Genomic DNA, 19,920 nt, shown 5'->3' on the forward strand with positions numbered 1-19,920 from the left:
CACAGCTGCAGCCCAGCTCAGATGCGTGTTAAAGGCCCACCTGCATGCCTAGGGTGGCGGGGACAGGATCGGGGCTTCTGGCGTGCCCTGCATGGTGGGAATCCAGGGTTGGGGCTGCTAGCAGGCCCGTGGGGTCAGGGGCTCCAGCAGAGTCTGGGTCCAGAGCAGTTACCCAGCCCCACGTGCTCTGGGGTCCAGGTCCAGGGCAGCCAGCCCGCCCCGCGTGCTCCGGGGCAGCCGACCGGTCCCGCGGGGTCAGGGGCTGCTGGCTGGACTGGCAGGGTCCAGGGAACCAGCTGGTCCTGCGAGCTCCAGGGCCTTATTGAAATCCCAGGAGGCAGGCGGGCAGAAGCCAGGCCACATCTAAAGGCCCCTCCCCCAGCCTTGCAGGAGGAGCCATTGGACCCGGGATCCAACTGAAGACGAGGGACAACTAAGGAAGAACAGGGCAGGGAGTTGGGGTCATAGGTTCAAAACTAGGGATCCAGATGGAGACACCGAGCAGAGAACCGTAGATAGCTCCACGACTCCTCAAAGCTGTCTAGGGAGCCAGCAGATGCCACCCAGATATGTGAGACAAAGGAGGAATGGAAATAGGCGCCACAGTCACAGCGCACCTCTCCGTCCAGCATCCTCCTCCTGGTATTGTATATATGGCCACTTTGGAGCTTGCCAGTTCGCTTTCAAACCATGCCAAGGGAACAATTCAACACGGCCAGGAGGAGGTTGACTAGGACGTCTCGTGACTTCGTGGGGCCATGGACAGGGTGTGCGTATTTGAAAAGGTGTGGGGAGAAGTGCAGCCAGAACCTCTCCAGGAGGTCTTGGAGGAGCCGGAATAGGGGCTGCAACCTAGCATGTTCTAGATAGACATGCGCCAGGGTCACCCTCACATACCAAAAGGGGCAGGCATCGGGGATGGGGGTGAAGTGCGCCAGGTACACGCCCGTGCTCACGGCTCTAGTGAGGAGCCACCAACCAACATCCCAGACAGGCCATGGGAATAGGGTGCAATATTGACTGATCCACTGGGGTTCCTCACCCTCTACAGGTGGTAGAAGGTCCTGCCACTTGGTATCGTGGCGGGCACAACGGTGAAGAAGTGAAATGTGTGGAGAATGAACGTGTAGAGTTGTTCCCTTGGCGTGGTTCAAAAGGTGTCCGGGGTGGGCAGCAGGGCCCAGGGCCATGTGCTGAGGTCCAGGGTAGCCAGTCAGCCCCGTGGGGTCCAGGGCGGGCAGTTGGGTGGCCCGCGCAGCGAGGGACAGGGTCAGGGCTGCCGCTGCCCTGCCAACTGGCCCCTGTGGCCCACAATGTGTAATCAGTTGAGAACCACTGGTCTAGAGCGACAACCTCGGAAGCCTGCTAATGAGCTTTGCACACACATCAAAAGGAGACTTTATCCCAACACGTTTATGTATTTAAAAAATACTTAAACCCATTGGATAGTAATTCTACCACCTAGCTAAAGACAGAATGACTCAGGAGACTGTTAATGGGACAGAGAGCCTTTCAGCTTTAGGTCACAGGTTCAAACCCAGGCTGGTAGTGGCCAAACATTATCTTTTGATGGCCTCAGCCCAATTTCACATTTTATCATCTCTGCATAGGCCAGGAACAGAAGGAGCTTAGACACTGAGCTACTGAACCCATTTATATACACAGGTAGACCCTAGATGGATGGAGAGGCCTAATTTACATTGTTGCAGCTTGCTCAGTGAAGAAACAAAAGATTTCAGGCTCCAATTTTAAAAGGTGAGAAAAACCTCACAGGTTTTCGGGTTACCAATAGCTCTAAACATTTGCTCCTAAAGGCAGGAGGCCAAATTCTCTGTTACTCTCCACGCAAGACCAAGTAAACAGGTGCTACAAAGAACTGCAGATGTACACTGTAGTCCCAGGCCAATCCCAAGAATTATTTCTACATAGTATAGGACTATTCTGTCGTGTGCGTGCACAGAGTAAGTTGCTATTGTTTGGTCAGAGGGCACGCACACACCAATAATCAAGCTTGATACTTACACTGCATTTTTCATTCATACATTTTAAACCTGTTTAGAAAGGTGAGCAAGTATTACCTCAGTTTTACAGAGAAGTAAATTGAAATACAGAGAGGTGAGTGATTTGACCAAAGTGATATAGCAGACCTGGGAACAGACCTCAGCCCTTCTGTGTCCCAACCCTATCAACTGACCCTTTGGCTCTGCCCCAAAATAACCTTTGGAGAGGCTTCTGGAGAAGCAGACTAAACTTCCAAGATGTGTACTGGATTTCTGGAGGGCACCTAGGTGCAGTGTGTTACCAAATCCAGTCTGGGAGAAACAAGAATCACTTAACTCAACTTTGGAATGGAACAAGACGGCTTTTTAAACGGCATGCAGAAGTCCTACTCTTCCTGTCCTAAACTGCCTGTGAAGTTGCATACCTTATGCAAACCGTAAGATGAATATAGATAAGGCAGTTCATAATTATTCACACTGGACCACTTGTTAGAATCCCAGGGGGTATGTATGATTTAAAAGATAGCATCTTGACAACACAGTGCCTTCTAACTCTATACTAGGTGTAGACTATGCAGACTGATATGAAGAATTCTTTCTACTGAATCAACGCTATTTTTTATAGCACCAGGGCTTTTAGCAGGAGGTGCTGATGAGGCCTAACCTTACTAAACGTGTGAGTTCTGTTGAGACCATCGTCTGAGATGGTATTATTGTAGAACTGAAGATGGAGGACACAGAGACTTCGATGATCTAATCAACCCCTATTTTTAAACTGAAGAGCATGGCAAATAAACAATAAGACGTAAGATGGCAAATGGTATTACCATAAACTTCAAGGGGTTTTTTTAATTAAAAAAAGTCTTTAAAAATGTCAAATACGATCAATATTTTACAAATCTTAATTGAGACTATTTTCACTTTTGTTATTGAGTCATACCTAGTAAACAACTGAGAGTACACATACACAAATAAAATTTGAGGAATTAAAGTAGTGGATTATACAAACCTAAAATAAAGCTTAGATGTGATAAAAATCCAACCATGACTGACTAATAAAAATTACACCATTTCCCAACTAGGGGAGAAAAAAAATAAAAATCAACCAGCAAATCTTAATTGAATACACAGATTTTAAACACGGTTCCATTTCCGATTGTCTTTGGCTAATAATCTAGCAGCCTGTTAGTTCATGCTAGATCAAAGCCACTGCTCATCTATTTACTTTAATGAAGACATCAGTAAGTTCCCTACTTTACAAGAGTCATCCACAGTCTTTAAAGAGACTGAGGCCAGGTCTACATTACAAATTTACATTGGTGTAACTACATTGCTCAATGGTGTGAAAAATCCACCCCGCTGAGCAAAGTAGTCGTACCAACCTAACCCGCAGCATATACAGCGCTGTCAACGCGGGGGGGAGGAGGGGGGAGCAGCTTCTCCTGTTGACATAACTACCACCTCTCATGGAGGTGGATTCTACGCCGACAGAAGATGCTCTCCTGCAGCTGCGCCCCTGCAGTGCGGTATGTACAGACAAGCCCTAACTCCCCAATTGAAGAAAGCATTTAAACACATCCTTAACTTTAATCTGATATGCAAGTCCTGTTGACTTATGCCACTGGAACTTAAGCATGTAGTTAAGCACCCTCTCTGTGGGACTAAACTTGTTCATATGATCAAAAATCAAGAACATTAATCCACCCCCACCCCCCACCTCTTCATGAGCAGGAGGTAAAGTAAAAGGGATTTGTGCACGCAAGAGCTGACTGTGCCGCCTCTACTCATGTCGGATGGTACCTTATTACATGGGTAGTCCCACTGACTTCAAAAAGGCAGTGCTCAAGATGAGGGAGGACATCAGTATCTGTCCCCCAGTGATTAAGTAGACAGTACTGGTGAATTACAATTGAAGTGTCCATCTTTATGTTTAGTCCATGAATTAATATTCGACCCCAGGGTTTGAAGAGAGGATCTGGCTGACATTTAGGTTCAACATTTTCATTTAAAAGAAAACTAGGTGTTTACATACCACCATGCTAGATACCTCTGAAAAAAGCTAATATAGACAGACAGAAATAAGGAAAACTAAGATGGCTTGAAGAGGGATATGGAGCTGCTTTACAAAATAGTCATCTTATCATACATCCATAAATGCCACTGTTTGCAACATACCTTTGATCAGTTCAACAGATACCTTATCTAGTCTCTGATACAAATAGACAGGAAGAATGGAGTGCAGATGATGCACAAACTGATTCACCACACAAATCAAAATGAAGCAGCAGGCTGGAGATAATTCTCTTCCTTTGTTACACAATGTCACCAAGTTCAGACCAAAGAGTGTTTCATCTGGATCAATAGAAAAGAGTCTTCACATAGACACCAGTATGATGTCCTGCTCGGTTGTGTTACGGGCTAAGCAACATTAACAGGCACTTGGCTAGGCTGTGGTGCTGGAGACCCGCTGTTGATGGATTGCTGAGGAATAGCAGCTGGTTCCATTTTGCTGATATGTGTTATGAAACGTAGACGGAGTTTCAAAGACGGTCTTAAATTGCAAATAATTTTCTCTACCTATAAAACACGAAACAAAAAAAGACCCTTCAGGATACATCGACACTGCAGCTGGGAGCATGCTTCCCAGTGCAGGGAAACAGACATGCACTAGCTCTTCTCTAGCTAGTGCGCTAAACACAGCAATATAGCTGGGAGATAGCAAGGGCAGCGGCTTGGGCTAGCCACTAAAGTACATTCCCAGGGGAGCTGGTCAGGTTTGTGCTCAGGCAACTCACTTGAGCAGCAACTTGTGCTCCCTTGGCTACACTGTTAGCGCATCCGTCTTCCTACACTGGGAAGTATGTTCCCAGCTGTCATTTAGACGTACCCACAAACGTGGACAAAGCATTATCAAAACACAAAGTAATTTGACACATTTTTAATGCAAGAGAGGAATGAACCCTAGAACAATACGGCAAGACAGATTTATCTTAAGTGCTACCTAAATGAATCCCTGAATCTCGTCAGTTCTCATCCCAAAACCTCCTCGATCTAGGACTCAACCAAAGCCATGCAAAATGCATTCAGGAAACATAACACTTATCTGGACTTTACACTTTGTTACAAAATAGAAACCTGCATCAGGTTTCAGTAAAAGATTAATTAAAGTTCAGGAATCCTTTTGGTGAACATGGGATGATTTATGCTTTTGCAACAAAACCAGATGGAATTTGGTTATTTAATTTGAACCCAAAGCTCAAAGTAAAACTCAGAAGGTGTGGATTGAAACAGCACAAAAATCTAAACATAAATGCTTATGACGTTTATATAGCAGCACTCCTATTGCCATCTCATAAAGAAAATCAAACTCTAGTCACAATTTCCCTGTGGTCTGAAATTTGTCTCAAAATCTGACCTACAGCTTTTAACGATGAAAAACTATACCAGTAATTGATTGGGAATGGACAGACTGATCAACTGTGAAGGGATTTGTGATCCTTTTACATTTAAGATCATACACAAAAAGATCCTGGTACAAATTGTTATATTAAATGTAACCTTGCTTTTAGCTTCAAGGTATATTGTTAACTTACTTGATCTTTCACGCTGTCCCCAGTAAACATGTACTTCATATGATACAAGAAATCACATATGGGATCCATGTAGTTCAGATGTGTACTGCATTGGTCCACATCCAGAAGCATTTCATAAAACGCCACCCCAATCTGTTTTCATGAAATGAAAATAAAAAGTTTAAAACATTGCTGTCTGGATTTACATGCTATATTTTTAAGTTTATTCTTTTGTGAAGGAGAAACATTTATTATTTGCATCTTCTACTTATCTGAACTTCCCGGTAAACATCTGGCTTCTTGTGAAAGAAGACCGACAACTCTAAGGTTATGTCTACACTATGACCCGGCAGTGTGATTCCCCTGCTCATGTACATATGCTCACGCAGGCGCTCATTGAGCTAGCACGAGTACACCCAGCATCGTGGCCATGGCAGTACAGGCAGCGGCAGCAGAGGCGCGGTTGTGCCGAACACATACCAACCAGTTTCAGGTGGGTTTGTATGAGGCCCGGCTCAGCTGAGCCTACGCTGCCCTACCTGCGGTACCCCAGCTGCACTGCTATTTGTGCTCGTACTGGTTTGATGAGAGCTAGCATAAGTATGTGTACATGAGCAAGGGAATCACCTCCTAGCTCATAGCATACATGTAGCCTAACTAGCCCCACGGTGCCTCACTTTGGAAATTACAATAATTTAATAACCGTCCTAAAAATCTGAATTATGGTAGTTTTATTCATGTAGTTTGATACCCAATGCTTTTAATCAGATTTTTACTATGTCCAGAGTCAGCAAACTATTCCTCTTCAGCAAAGTTCTAAGCACAAACTTAAGTCTCATTGACTGAAACAGACTTTAAGCGTGTGCTTATGTGATTTGCTGGAGGAGAGTGAATTTTATGGAGAAGTAACGAGGTGGTCAGTGGACTAAAGTGACTAAGAAATTCTTAAGTTTTTTCCCTTTACTTTTCTAGAAGAGCATTATACTCTTGCTCTGCATGTGGAATACAGGTATAAATAAAATCTATTTTCTTCCTGAGGGAAGAAAGAAGCCACTGGAGGCAATATTTAGTGTCTGTTTACACTATACAGCACTCAGAAGCGTGCTTTGCACTTTATAGAAATGTATAAAAAGATGCTCCCTCCTGCCCTGAATAGTTTATTTTTCCTCTTTTTTATTCTTCAATCTTTTTGCCGTAGGGTTTAGCAAATTAGTGCTGGCGTATGATGGAATTTGTTGCAGTGTTGTCTTTCTGTTGTGATATGTGTTATTATTTAAAGACGGGTTAAGGGATGCCTGAAGCACAGAATATGCATTTTTTGTCGTTTTGTAAGTCTAAAGAAATAAAATTAAACCCAAGAGTCAGCATAAGGTAATAGGTGACAGTGACAAAGAAACGGGAGAAATAAGGAGCAAGGTCATAAATATACAATAACAAGGTTACATGATTACTTAGCTACACTATATATACACCTATTCCATCATATGTTCACACATTACATCCAAAAACATTAAAAGAATATTAAAGTTGCATAGTCAAGAACTCCTAAATGTCATGTTAAGATAGGAAATTTGCCCCCCTTGCGGGCATGTAGCCCTAATGTTCTTTTAACATAAGAAATTACATTAAAAAAAACCCCTCCGTCTTTTAAAAAAGACAACTGAAAAACAAAACAAAAAACCCCAGAAGTTGCCTTCTGTGGAGTCATACTGACCCCCAACTTAGATCATCAGCAGGGTTTTGATCTTAAGATCCACAGCACAGACCTCTACCAGTTGAGATAACAGAGTAACTGGTAGCCATAGTCAGTTGCTAGCCTCTATGTAGACCAGCCACTGGAGCAGAGGTGGGCAAACTACGTCCCGCAGAACCGTCCTGCCCGGCCCCTGCGCTCCCGGCCCAGGAGGCTAGTCCCCGGCCCCTCCCCTGCTATCTCCCCTCCCCCACAGCCTCAGCTCACTGTACCGCCAGCGCTATGGTGTGCCGCTCCTGTCAGGCAGCACTGGCGGCGGGGCTGCGAGCTCCTGCATGAGCTCCTGCTGCTCTGAGCAGCATGGTAAGGGGGCGGGGAGAGTGGGGGTTTGATAAGGGGCAGAGGGTACCGTGGGCAGTCAGGGGACAGGGAGCAGGGTGAGTTGGATAGGCGTGGGAGTCCCGGGAGGACTGTCAGGGTCAGGAGTGTGGATAGGGGTCAGGGCAGTCAGGGGACAGGGAGCGGGGGGTTGGATGCGGGGTGGGGTCCCAGGAGGTTGGTTAGGGGCGGGGGTCCCAGGAGGAGGCGGTCAGGGGACAAGGAGAAGGGGGCGTTGGATGGGTTGGAGGTTCTGAGGGGGAGGGGGCAGATAGAGGGCAGGGGCCAGGCTGTTTGGGGAGGCACAGCCTTCCCTACCCGGCCCTCCATACAGTTTCGCAACGCCGGTGTGGCTCTCGGGCCAAAAAGTTTGTCCATCCCTGCAGTAGAGGGAGATAAGATACATACTATTTCCTGACAACAGAGGAAAGTAAAGACTCAGGATTCCTCAGTTAATTCCAAATTCTGGAGAGGAGTATTCTCTAGTAGTTAAAGACCTCTCTCCCCCGTGCCCCCAGGCTGTTTGGCCCACCTCTGTTCCTATACATTCCCCAGTTTGTGTCTGTATACTCCCCCCTCTCTCTTTTCTCCTCCTTCCCCATTGCTGCTATTCACCCCACCATCTCCTGTCGCCAACCCCTGGCTCCTACCCCCTTCTGCTGTCCTCCCATCCTCTGGGTCCTGCAATTCCCTCTCTCTCTGCCCTACCCTTCCTGCAATCCAGTCAGGATAGATCTTCCTCATCCTCCATGCTGCTGGTGTACTGAGGTACACCAAGGGGAGCACTGAGAATCTTCAGAGAATTTAGCTGCTACACGCTAATAAGTCTCTACTTAGCATGTCAAAGCTGGAACTTTACAGGGGCTTATACCTTGGCCAAATTTGGGGAAATTTCACATGGTTGGCAAGATGCATCCATGACGCTTAGGTGACTCCCCTGCCAAATTTCAAGCATTTACTCCAAAACATGTAAGTAATGAAACAATTGCAAGATTTATACATTTTTTTTAAAAATCATGGGTACGTGCTCAGAAACAGTGGAAGCATTTTAATGAAAACTTTACAAAAAATATTCAACCTGAGGCAGATACCCAGCATCAAAAATTTCAACTTCAATGGCTGAAGTTTGGCAAAGTTGTACGCACCTGTAAAAGGGTCTTATAATTAGGTCCCTACCAAATTCATGGCCACAAAAAACGCATCATGGACCGTGAAATCCGGTCTCCCTCTGGGAAATCTGGTCTTCTGTGTGCTTTTAACCTCTACTATACAGATTTCACAGGGGAGACCAGCGTTTCTCAAATTGGGGGTCCTAACCCAAAAGGAAGTTAAGGGGGGTCACAAGGTTATTTTAGGGGGGTCATGGTATTGCCACCCTTACTTCTGCGCTGCCTTCAGAGCTGGGCAGCTGCAGAGTGGCGGCTGTTTGCCAGACACCCAGCTCTGAAGGCAGCGCCCCACCGATGCAGCACAGAAGTAAGGGTGGCAATACCATACCATGCCACCCTTACTTCTGCGCTACTGCCTTCAGAGCTGGGCTCCTGGAGAGTGGTGGCTGCTGATTGAGGACCCAGCTCTGCACGCAGCAGCCTAGAGGTAAGGGTGGCAACACCATAACATGCCATCCTTCCTTCTGTGCTGCTATTGGCGGTGACTCTGCCTTCAGAGCTGGGCTCCCAGCCAGCAGCCACCGCTCTCCAGGTGCCCAGCTCTGAAGGCAGTGCCCTGCCAGCACCTGCGCAGAAGTAAGAGTAGCAGAACCACAATCCCCGCTACAATAACTCTGCGACCCCCCCCCCCAACAGCTCCTTTTTGGGTCAGGACACCTACAATTACAACATTGTGAAATTTCAGATTGAAATAGCTGAAATCATGAAATTTATGATTTTTAAAATCCTATGACCGTGAAATTGATCAAAATGGACCATGAATTTGGTAGGGCCTTACTTATAATGGAGAGCTTTGGGCAACCTTAACTAAAGGCTTAACTAGCGCAACCAGTCCTGTCTATAATTTATTATGCATACACTGCAACAGTGATAAAATGTGTGTATATATTTGACCCTGATGTTTAATTTCTTTAAATGCAAAGTTCATTCTATACTAAAAAGTAATACATTTTCAATAAACTGGTGGGTTAGCTCCCTTCAAGTAGCGAGCGCCATGAAAGCACAGGGTTCTGTTCACGCAGAGCTCACTGCAGGCATAGGCGCCAACTCCGTGGGTGCTCCGGGGCTGGAGCACCCCTGGAAAAAAAATAGGGGGTGCTCAGCACCCACTGGGATGACCAGCTGTTGGCAGCCAGAGATCAACGGTTTTGCGGGCGCCTCAGCAGATGAGCTGTTTCCTATGGGCAGCCTGCGCGCAGCTGCGATCAGCTGTTTGGCGGGCCGGCTCAGATCAGTTGTTTCCCACCTCTCTGCTCTGGCAGGGGCTGAGTGAGTCTCACAAAAGAGAAAAAGCCTAAGGGTTAGGCGTGGGCGGGAGTGCTGGGCTATCAGCAGCAGCACAGCCAGCCCCTGCTCACCTAGGGCTGCCCCACACCTCTTGGGCTAATGGCCACGTGTATGGTTGCTCCCTGCCAGCCAGGCTCGACTCTGGCCACAGCAGGCATCAGGTGACCCAAGGGAGCCCAGCTAGGCTAGGGCTGGTTGCAGTGGTAGATTAGGGGGAGGAGAAGCCCTGGACCCCATCAGGAGCCGCACTCTCGGGGGAGAAGGTCTGGACCCCGGCAAGAGCTGTGCTGGGGGGCAGGCGGGGAGGAGAGGAGAATCCCCGGACCCCGCCAGGAGTCGTGGGGGGAAGGGAGGGGAGGAGAAGCCCTGGACCCTGGCAGAAGATGTGGGGCGGAAGTCCCCGGCTCGGGAGCCCCAGCCACCATAGTGGCAGAAGCTGCAGGGCTGAAGCCCCAACCCCACTCTGTGCGGAGCTGGCCTGAGCTTCTCTCTCTCCCGTCCCCCCTGTGGAGCTGGCTGTCACTCTCCGGCTGTGGAGGAATTCAGCCCAAAGCTACCCACACTGGTATCTCCATTTCCCCCATCATCACACAGCCATGAATGAATTTAGCCTAGGAGGCAGGGTCAGCATTAGCCCCATTTGGCAGGTGGGATCTAGGGCACACAGAGATGAAGTGACTTTCCCAAGGCTAATCAGGAAATCTGTGGCAGAGCAGAGAATCAAACCCAGAACACCTGAGCCCGAGGCCTGTGCATTTACCACGACGCAATCTTCCCACCCAAGGATGGCGGTGGGAGCAGGCACTAGACAGCCACCAGGAGGTGGGGAGCGGAGAGAGATGGGAAAAGGGACATGGGTGGGAAGCAAGAAGTGGGAAACATCAGGAAGGGGAGCAAGGACTTAGAGAAGAAACAAGAGAAAGGGAAAGGGGCAGGGAGAACGAAAGGAAGGGAGAGGAGAAAGACTCTCCACTGCTTGTCCCTCCCATCCACCTTCTTCCCACAGCCATCAGTGGCCTCAGCTCCCAAACAGGCCCTAAGGAGGTGTGAAGCCCAGAGTGAACATAATGTCTTTAAACTGGGATGTTAGTGAAGACAGCTTGTAGCTGAGTGTAATGACTTTACTATACTGTAATTCATGATAATGTAATGATATATTACTATTTTAATAATGATTACATTAAGATGCCAATGATAGACACACATTCCATTACAGAATATGAAAGAAGTGTATAAATATGCTGAAAATTGCCAGTTTTCGGGGGAGACTGACCCCCCCAAACACACACACCTCGCCTTCACGGGTGTGTGTGAGAGGGAGGGAGCAGAAAGGAGTGAGCAGTGGGCAGGAGATGCTCAGGGGAGAAGACTTAAGGGGAGGGGGCAGAGCGAGGACAGGAAGAGGTGGAGTGGGGCAGAGTGACGGCAGAGCCTTGGGGTAGGGAGCGGAGCCAGGATGGGGTACCCACTGGCAAAACCAAAAGTCAGCACCTATGATTGCAGGACTGGGGCTTTAATTTCAAAGATTTCCCCCTGCTTTTGAGTTTCAAAGACCAGGCTGAATTAGACTATAAAAGCCAGGACAAGAGCTATATTTTACCTCTATCATACACCGTGTCCTCTCTTGCTGAAACCGCTGTAGAAAAGGACCAACAAGGTGGTAAACGTAAAGTAACTGGAATTCTGTCTTCACTATGGGTATCAAGACTTCAGTGAGGAATCTGCAGTATTTCAAAGAGGACACATCACTGTTTTGTACATTTATCTTATGTTAAAGTAGTCATGCCACCAAAATCAACACCATTTTTCAACATTCAATACTATCGTCACTCATTAAGCTCAGACATTTATGACTGCATTTGGGGTTTTCTTGCTCTACCTCAGACTGGTTGGGAGTGACAGCATTTTGCTATGGTGGAAATACAGTCAAAGTGTTTCATCCTCCCCTTGAGGAACCCAAACTTGAGTGTTCATGTTAAAAAATGATTGAACACTTGCTGAATAACACTCATAGAACCATACTTAGTCTATCAGCAAAAGTAGCCATAGGGATCATGACTGAGCTATGAATGGTTCACACAGTCCCAAGGGCTAGAAGCTGCATAGGCTCACCCAAGATCAGCCTGGAGAATGAAAGGGAGAGTCAAATGCAGGCCCCTTGGGTTATGACACTGGAACTAAGTCTCTGAATAGGGTCACCTAATTGTCATGAGTACTTCATGCCATCCCCACTTATGTAGACAGTGATAAATCCAGGAGAAGAATATTAAAAGGTGAACTGAAAAACTAAAATGGAAGCTGAGTTAAAGCCCCCATACATGCTCTGAACGCTCCCATTAATAAGGCAGTATGGAAATACATTTTAACTAAATTTTTAATAAACTGCAAGGTATGAAATGCTACAGCTTCCTGGCTTGCTAAGGACATCTCCTAGTGTATCACTGCAATGTCTATTAATTTACAAAGCAGTTCCCCCACTGGCAACAAATGCTACATACGAAGATTGAAGACAAAATTACACAGAGTTGATCATAACGGATGGCATTAAGCAAGTGTATTGCCACTGCCAGTATAAGCTGCAGCCAAACTGTAACGAGTAAGAAAAAAACAAACACAAGCTAAATGAGATATAATATGCTTTACATGAGGGATCGGCAATCTTTGGCGCGCTGCCCACCAGGGTAAGCCCGCTGGCGGGCCGGGCCGGTTTCTTTACCTGCCGCGCCCACAGGTTCGGCCGATCGCGGCTCCCACTGGCCATGGTTCACCGCTCCAGGCCAATGGGGGCTGTGGGAAGCAGTGGCCAGCACATCCCTCAGCCCGCGCTGCTTCCCGCAGCCCCTGTTGGCCTGGAGCGGTGAACTATGGCCAGTGGGAGCAGAGATCGGCTGAACCTGCGGATGCAGCTGGTAAACAAACCTTACCCTGGTGGGCCGCGGGCCAAACGTTGCCAATCCCTGCTTTATCATACCCTGAGGTTATCACACTGGTGGAGAGCCCAAAGATATAGATAAGAGAGACAAGAACCAGCTTAAAAACCAAAAAACCCTACCATCACCCATGTTTTAGAGGATTTTTTTATTACTTGTTCTGATTCGCTTTCTCTCTCCGCCACATACTTCCTTGTGTACATATTGGACATATTATTTTGCTGTACACAGTATGGAAGGGGTGTCAAAAGTGTACTTTAAACTATTAGTTAAATTTTAAAAATCAGTTAAATTTCATTATACATACTTTGGAATGAGGGAAAGTTGGCCAATGCTAGAATGGTGCCACACGGCATGTGCCAATGCTAAAGTGTAGCTACAGCTCATCTCAGAGTAAGACTGATGGCAAGCTGTGAAGTCAAAGAGCTGGAATGGGTAACCAACCCACTCTGTCTCTGAAGTCAAGCTAGGACTGTTGATAACACTGACAATTCGATCATGGAGGACAATCCAGTATGGCTCCTGGCAAAACAAAAAACTCCAAATGATTTTTATTCTTTTAATTTTTAGACGAAAAGGTAATACTTTCTCCCCCACCTCCTGCAGATTACTGTAAATTATTAAAAATATTTATATAACATTCTTAATTTATACAAATACTTTACCTACCCATTTCCTGACAAATATCTGAATATCTAAATAAGACAACATACCACCAGTCCAGGAGAGAGGGAGCATGGGGATTGTTAATGAAAAGAAGGGTGGAGGGACTGTTTGAAAATATGGAATTTAAAGAGTGATCTGAAGCAGAAAAGAGTGGCAGTTGGTGGAAGGGGATCGGGGAACCGTTCCAGGCATAGGAACAATCCAAGACACAAGCTAAGAACATAAGAACGGTCATACTGGATCAGACCAATTGTCCATCTTGCCCAGTATCCTGTCTTCCAACAGTGGCCAATGCCAGGTGCTTCCAGAGGGAATGAACAGAACAGGAAATCATCAAGTGATCCATCCCCTGTCGTCCATTCCCAGCTTCTGGCAAACAGAGGCTAGGGACAAGGATGGGAAAAGAATACAAAGGGAGATGTTAAGGTAGGAGACTGTAGGGAGCAAAGAAAGCAGAGATGCAGGAACTTGTAGATGAAGATGAGAAGCTTACATTTTTTACAACGAGAAATAGGAAGACAATAGAGGGTTTCAAAGGGATGCATGATGTAACTGTCGAGGGTGTGAAAATAACTTTGGTAGATCAAGTGGAAAGTGGAGCAGAAAACGGGTGAAAAAAGGAAATTAAATCGAAAATATTCATCCAGTGTTGAAGCTGAGTCATCAAACACTAAAACTCAGCATCTTCAAAAGGTGAAAATGTCTACTAAAACATTTTAAACTCAATTATACATATTTTCTATTCTTGTTTCCCTTGTTAAATTTTACACTTCCTTTCTATAATGTATTCCTCTTACATTATGCTCAGTAAAGCTATATGGGATGTGCAGAGTTAATGTTCCATCAGACTTCTTATCTTAGAGAATTTTCTGACTTCATTCTCAAGCTTAAACACTGCACAAGAAATTTTTTGTAGTTAAAGTATAGCAACTTTATTTTCCTACAAGGTACCGAGGAAACAAGACTGTGAAAAATCCAGTTTTTGTGCTCCCTCTTCCCCCAATCCCACAGTGGGTTTGGTCAGACAATGAAGGACAAAGCACAGGTGTTTCATAAGCTTTCCAGTGGCTTTTGGAACTACTCCAGGAGCATCGGAAAGAAACTAGTTGCACTAATCCCTCACTGAAATTACCACCTACATCAGCTTTTACGGAAGAATGCATTCTCTTCTCTGTTCAGAAAATTTTAAAATACATACAAACTCACTGGTAAGGCTGTGATAATCAGTCCAATAGCATTCATCCAAGCTGTGATATTCTCCCTTGGCACCAGAGGCTGACTACAAATAGGGAGAGAAAAAAACAACCTCTGAAGTTATACATAATTTCTCACGACTTTTAATGTATTTATGATGACAGAAATATATTCCTAGAGAAATTATAGACATTTTGTCTTACAAAAAAGCTATATATACAAATGCATGACTGGTTAGTTGAGTGCCACACTGACACTGCATAGAAAATTTTTAAAATAATTTTGTTCCTGTAGCAGGTTTTCTTTTAAGTTATTTTTATTAGAGGCATTTGTATGAATAAAGTCTTCACAGTGATATCAGTTCCTTTGATGACTCATTTCCCCATGGTCCCAAAGCCTGCATCAGGGCGACCTTCCTTGGCTGAGTAAGGTGGGAAAGGAATCCTTTCTTTCAACACATCATTACCACTTAGAGATGGCCATCTGAATCACTAATTAAATGCAAGGTGGTTCGTCTCTTTACAACTCTTTCAGTTCCTGCTGGCCCAAAAAGCAAGTCACTGAGTCTAGGAATCAAGCCAAATGTGTCATGTGGCAACACAGAATGAGATCTGTAAAATGCAGTTCCAATATCAGATGACAACAATGAAAATTATAACAACAGATATTAAATGCGTATAAAAATATAAACTATGATGCACTTTTGGACCTCAAGCATCCTACCAATTTTTCTGCTTTCCTCCCTGCAGTCAAAGATCTTTTGTTGCAGCAACTGATGGCCCTCCCCCTCTGGACAAGGAGTGCTATACATGACTCCTTTCCTCTCCTGTTAACGCCTATGAACACACTGGACAAGTTGCTGACAAATGTACAGTACTTCCTCCATTTCTCCCACATGAAGCTGAGTCTCAGTCAACACCAGCACTGGGATCTAAGGTATTGTACAGGTATTCGCCACATGCATTTTTTGTTCTTGGCTCTTAGAATGGCATCCAACACCATACTACTGCTCGCCTCCCAGAGATATCAATATATAAAACAACATTTAAGAAAAGGAAGTTTCAGAACCAGTGAGCAATTTGTAACAACTGTACTGCTTTTTGTTGAGGGCAGTTCTGTAAGTCCAGCGTACCTCTTTAACACAACATTGAGAAGTGCATTGCCTACATCCTTTCCTGGAACAGCCAAAGCCATGAGTTCAACACAGGTAACATGAAGAGCATGGGCAGCTGGGTTAGGAAACTCATTGAATCTCCAGTCGCAGTTTGGAAATGGACCAGGTGACTTGCCAGCCATAGGTAACAACGATTAAGGAAAACAACAAATTCCCACATGGGGACTGGTAAGAAGCAAACAGTGTAGTTCTGCATGTACACAATGTATTTATAACAAAATATATCTAATACACAAACAAAACAATAGAGTCCCACAAATTCCTGATAATATATACGTGTGTGTGCGTGTGTATTTTTTATAAAACACACACACACACGACAGTACTGAATGAAACTAATGGCCACAGTCAATCAAAGGCACATATTTAAGATGATAAGTCAGTTATTGGAAAGCATTTTTAAAATAAATATCTAGAGAAATATCTGTATATATAGAAACTCATACACACAATACAACAGATACTTTTCTGACAGGAAGATTCATTGTGTTTGGGCCACGTCAGAGTCCATTTACTCTACACCTAAGATATTTTATTAGAAAAATGCTGAGAATTTTCTACACTATTAATAATCTGTTTTGAAGTATATTGTTAAATATAAACATACTACTCGTATTAGAATTTTTCAGGTGGCAACATTGAAAAAAACTGAAGTCTTGAATAGACAAAGAACAAATACCAGTGACTATCTGATTGCCACTGAAAATTAGAGGCATTCCAGAACACCACCACCACAAAGTGCTTTTTTCTACTTATAGGACAGTGGAATCACTGGCATCATTAGACGCTTAAAACTTATGTAAACTAGGGGTTTATATGCTTTTAGTTTCCCTTAATCAGAGAGAAGTCCAGCTTCCCTGTAGTTGGACATCTCAGCAAAGTAGAGGAAACAGTGGAGCTGTGGGAGGAAGATAACAAAGGTGCACAGAGAACTAGCAAACTTCCCAGCAGGTTAGCATTAGAGAAAAGGGGAAGAGGATGGCCAGGGAGAGTCAGAGCAGGTCTACACTATGGGGCTAAATCGACTTAAGTTATGCAACTCCAGCTACGTGAACAACATAGTTGGAGTCGAGTACTTTAGGTCGACTTATTGCGGTGTCTACACCACGCTGGGTCCTATCGACTTACCTTATGCTTCTCGTTCCGGTGGAGTACCGGAATCAACGGGAGAGCGATCGGTGATCAATTTAGCAGGTCTTCACTAGACCCGCTAAATTGACCGCCGGTGGATCGATCAGTAAGTGGAGACAAGCCCTCAGTCCTACAGTGTTTCAACTGTATGGAACATAACTAAACTCTGGTGAACTGAAACTACAATACTGATAATTTTCCTTTAGCACAAATCATTATAAAAAGGATATTGTCTACTAGTCTTCCAATCAGTTTGCAATAATAAGTGTCATCGGGGATCCACGGATTATCTTCTCGTACATTCATAGCAGACTTGATGTAAGTGTCACTTAGACACCAGCCTTGTGGTCGATTATCTTTGAGAGAACCAATGATGGCATGGACAAGCTTCCGCTTGAGGTTTGTGCGTTCTCTGAGATGCCTCTCGTAGTAATGAAGAGTATTGTACAGGTATGTCACTGGACGGTCTGCCAACAAAAAAACCCCAGAAACACAGTAGCATCGCACTTAATTTTATATTGGTAATAGTAAGCTTATGCAAAATTAAGGGTGATGTAAAAACAGATACACCAAGTAGAAATGCCTCATGTTTTTATTGTTACTGTACCACTATGTTAAATGAAACTGGACAAAAAGTTTACCTGAAAGGGGGTCAAAACCAATATTTCTATGTTTGTGATATTGCTTAAAACGTTATTTACAAATAGCTAAATACACAGCATTAGAGAGCATCTCATGGGGAGACCTTGACAAGAAACAAGGAGTAGAAAGAACAAGACTGACACTGTTGTGTCATTATTACAACATGGTTTGCGTCACACTCAAAATGATTACAAAATCATGTTAAAACCAAGTTAAAAAACTGTGTTTGAACCCTGCTGAGAAGGAAGAGGATGGATAGAGTGGGTAGCATTGAACAAGATTTTTGCTAACAAGGTTTACTGTATCAAAGCCCATACAACTGAAATAGCTAAATCAGTGTTCAAAAAGAGTCAGCCATTATGGTTCTGCTAGTAAACCAAGCTTCTCTTCAGAACAGACAGTTAGCTAATAAGGTTTGGTTTCCCATCATGGACAGGCCTTTACTGATATGCACTATGACGAAGAATCTGTAGTGACTGTATCACAAGTATAAAGAGCTAATGGGCTTGAAGAGCTTACCATGGAATTTGTATAAGCCTCCTAGATGATCCAGTAGAGTCTCCAGTGATTTGGACACTGGAAGCAATTCCAGAAATCTGTGGATTACAATATCAAATACTGGCAGGAAGCGGAGGCACACATTGCCAAAGTAGATGGGTAGATACTGGGGTTGGATCTGAACAGGAGGATTGACTTGTTCTGCCAAGCCTTCAAAATACAGCTTTTCAGGATATTTCTGTGGAAATCAAACACGGATTTCTTAAAAAAATATACTGAAAACATTACTGACTACTTGCAATACTTTAAAAATGTACTGAAGCTACATTGTACTCTATTCTGTAGACACTCCAAACAATTTGGAATTATACGTATACACGTACATGCAAAGAGAAGATATGAACACAGTAACTAAATATAATTGGACAAAATATAATAAACTCATTTTTTCTTGAAAAAGTATTTAAAAAAAGAGAGAGTTTCAGATTCACTAAAACTGGTTCAGGGAGGTATAAAGTACTAAAAGGAAATTAATCCTGATAGCAGGCAGGCAATGATACCATCACTTATCCACCCTTCTTGTCAAAGACTCCAAGGAAGATCAAGAGAGAAATCAACTCTATTTTACATTACATGCTTCCCCTGGAGTCTGAGAACACTGGTCTGTCATATGTTGAATCAATACATTAAAAATAATTTGTATGTGATTTCTCCCTGGGGAAAGGAATGAGAAGGAACCACACGCATGACATATATAAGCACCATCCTGCTATGCTTTATATCATGTGACGGGGAACAGTTTAAGATTTATATAATATTCCAACTGTCTCGCCCCGCCCTGCCCCAGCCAGCAGTTCCCACTTTTTGGGCAACACTAAAATCTGGAATGTTTCCCTTCCTGTGAGTGTTACATTCTATTTTCAATACTGTGGAAGCTTGCAGAAGCCTAGTTAAAACTGCCCCTTAATGATTACTAATGGTTAAACCCATATTAATGAAAAAACAAATAATCTATATTTTCCCCAATTCACAAACACAAAGGAGAAACTGGGTCCTTATTCTTTCTGACTGGCTTCCAGAAAAATTAAGCATTAAATGTGGGATTAAACTATATTCAGATGAGCAGACTCCTAATTCTTCAGTCACTTCTATCTTTTAGTATTACATGCACATTTTCTTTTTACATTATTCTGTAAACATAAAATTATTTTACATTGACCCAAATATTCAAAAGTTACTAATGTTAAATGTATCTTTAAAAGTTATTGCTGTGGTATTAAATGACACACTGAATAGCAGAACAAGGCATATAACCAAAATGCAAATAATACACAAAACAAAGGACAGCTTCAGCATCCCAACTGCACAGCACACATTGCACAATCCTCTGGTGTAATCTATAGTACCTTATGATAACTCATGTGCTTAGTATGCCAATCATTCTGTAGCCAGTGCTCTGGAGAGTTCTCCTTCACAAAATCACTCACTCGGTTTCTGAAATCATTAGGCTTCAGTAAGAGTAACTGAATTATGAAGTAGCAGACCTGTGCTTCATTTCCTTCATGGCTGCGCATAGCCTTTAACAA

The 19,920-nt window shown here is 44.2% G+C and overlaps 1 protein-coding gene across 5 annotated transcripts in view; it reads right to left on the reverse strand.

Annotated features, from left to right (window-relative positions):
* Positions 1–2,815: 2,815 nt before the first annotated feature.
* MED23 (mediator complex subunit 23) overlaps positions 2,816–19,920 on the reverse strand; it is a 54,627-nt gene continuing 37,522 nt past the window's right edge. For 3 of the 5 annotated variants that reach the window (XM_073337324.1, XM_073337325.1, XM_073337326.1), the window contains 9 exons: positions 19,741–19,911; positions 18,356–18,572; positions 17,425–17,661; positions 16,022–16,187; positions 14,902–14,974; positions 13,337–13,551; positions 11,700–11,820; positions 5,594–5,725; positions 2,816–4,577 (listed from right to left, as the gene is read on the reverse strand). In XM_073337324.1, coding sequence (XP_073193425.1) covers positions 4,419–4,577; positions 5,594–5,725; positions 11,700–11,820; positions 13,337–13,551; positions 14,902–14,974; positions 16,022–16,187; positions 17,425–17,661; positions 18,356–18,572; positions 19,741–19,911 — 1,491 coding nt within the window. In that variant the 3' untranslated portion in view covers positions 2,816–4,418. Of the gene's footprint in view, positions 4,578–5,593; positions 5,726–11,699; positions 11,821–13,336; positions 13,552–14,901; positions 14,975–16,021; positions 16,188–17,424; positions 17,662–18,355; positions 18,573–19,740; positions 19,912–19,920 lie in introns of those variants that run through there. The other 2 variants (XM_073337327.1, XM_073337328.1) reach the window with 2 other exon arrangements.

Source organism: Lepidochelys kempii, chromosome 3, assembly GCF_965140265.1.
Source record: "Lepidochelys kempii isolate rLepKem1 chromosome 3, rLepKem1.hap2, whole genome shotgun sequence".
NCBI lineage: Eukaryota > Metazoa > Chordata > Testudines > Cheloniidae > Lepidochelys > Lepidochelys kempii.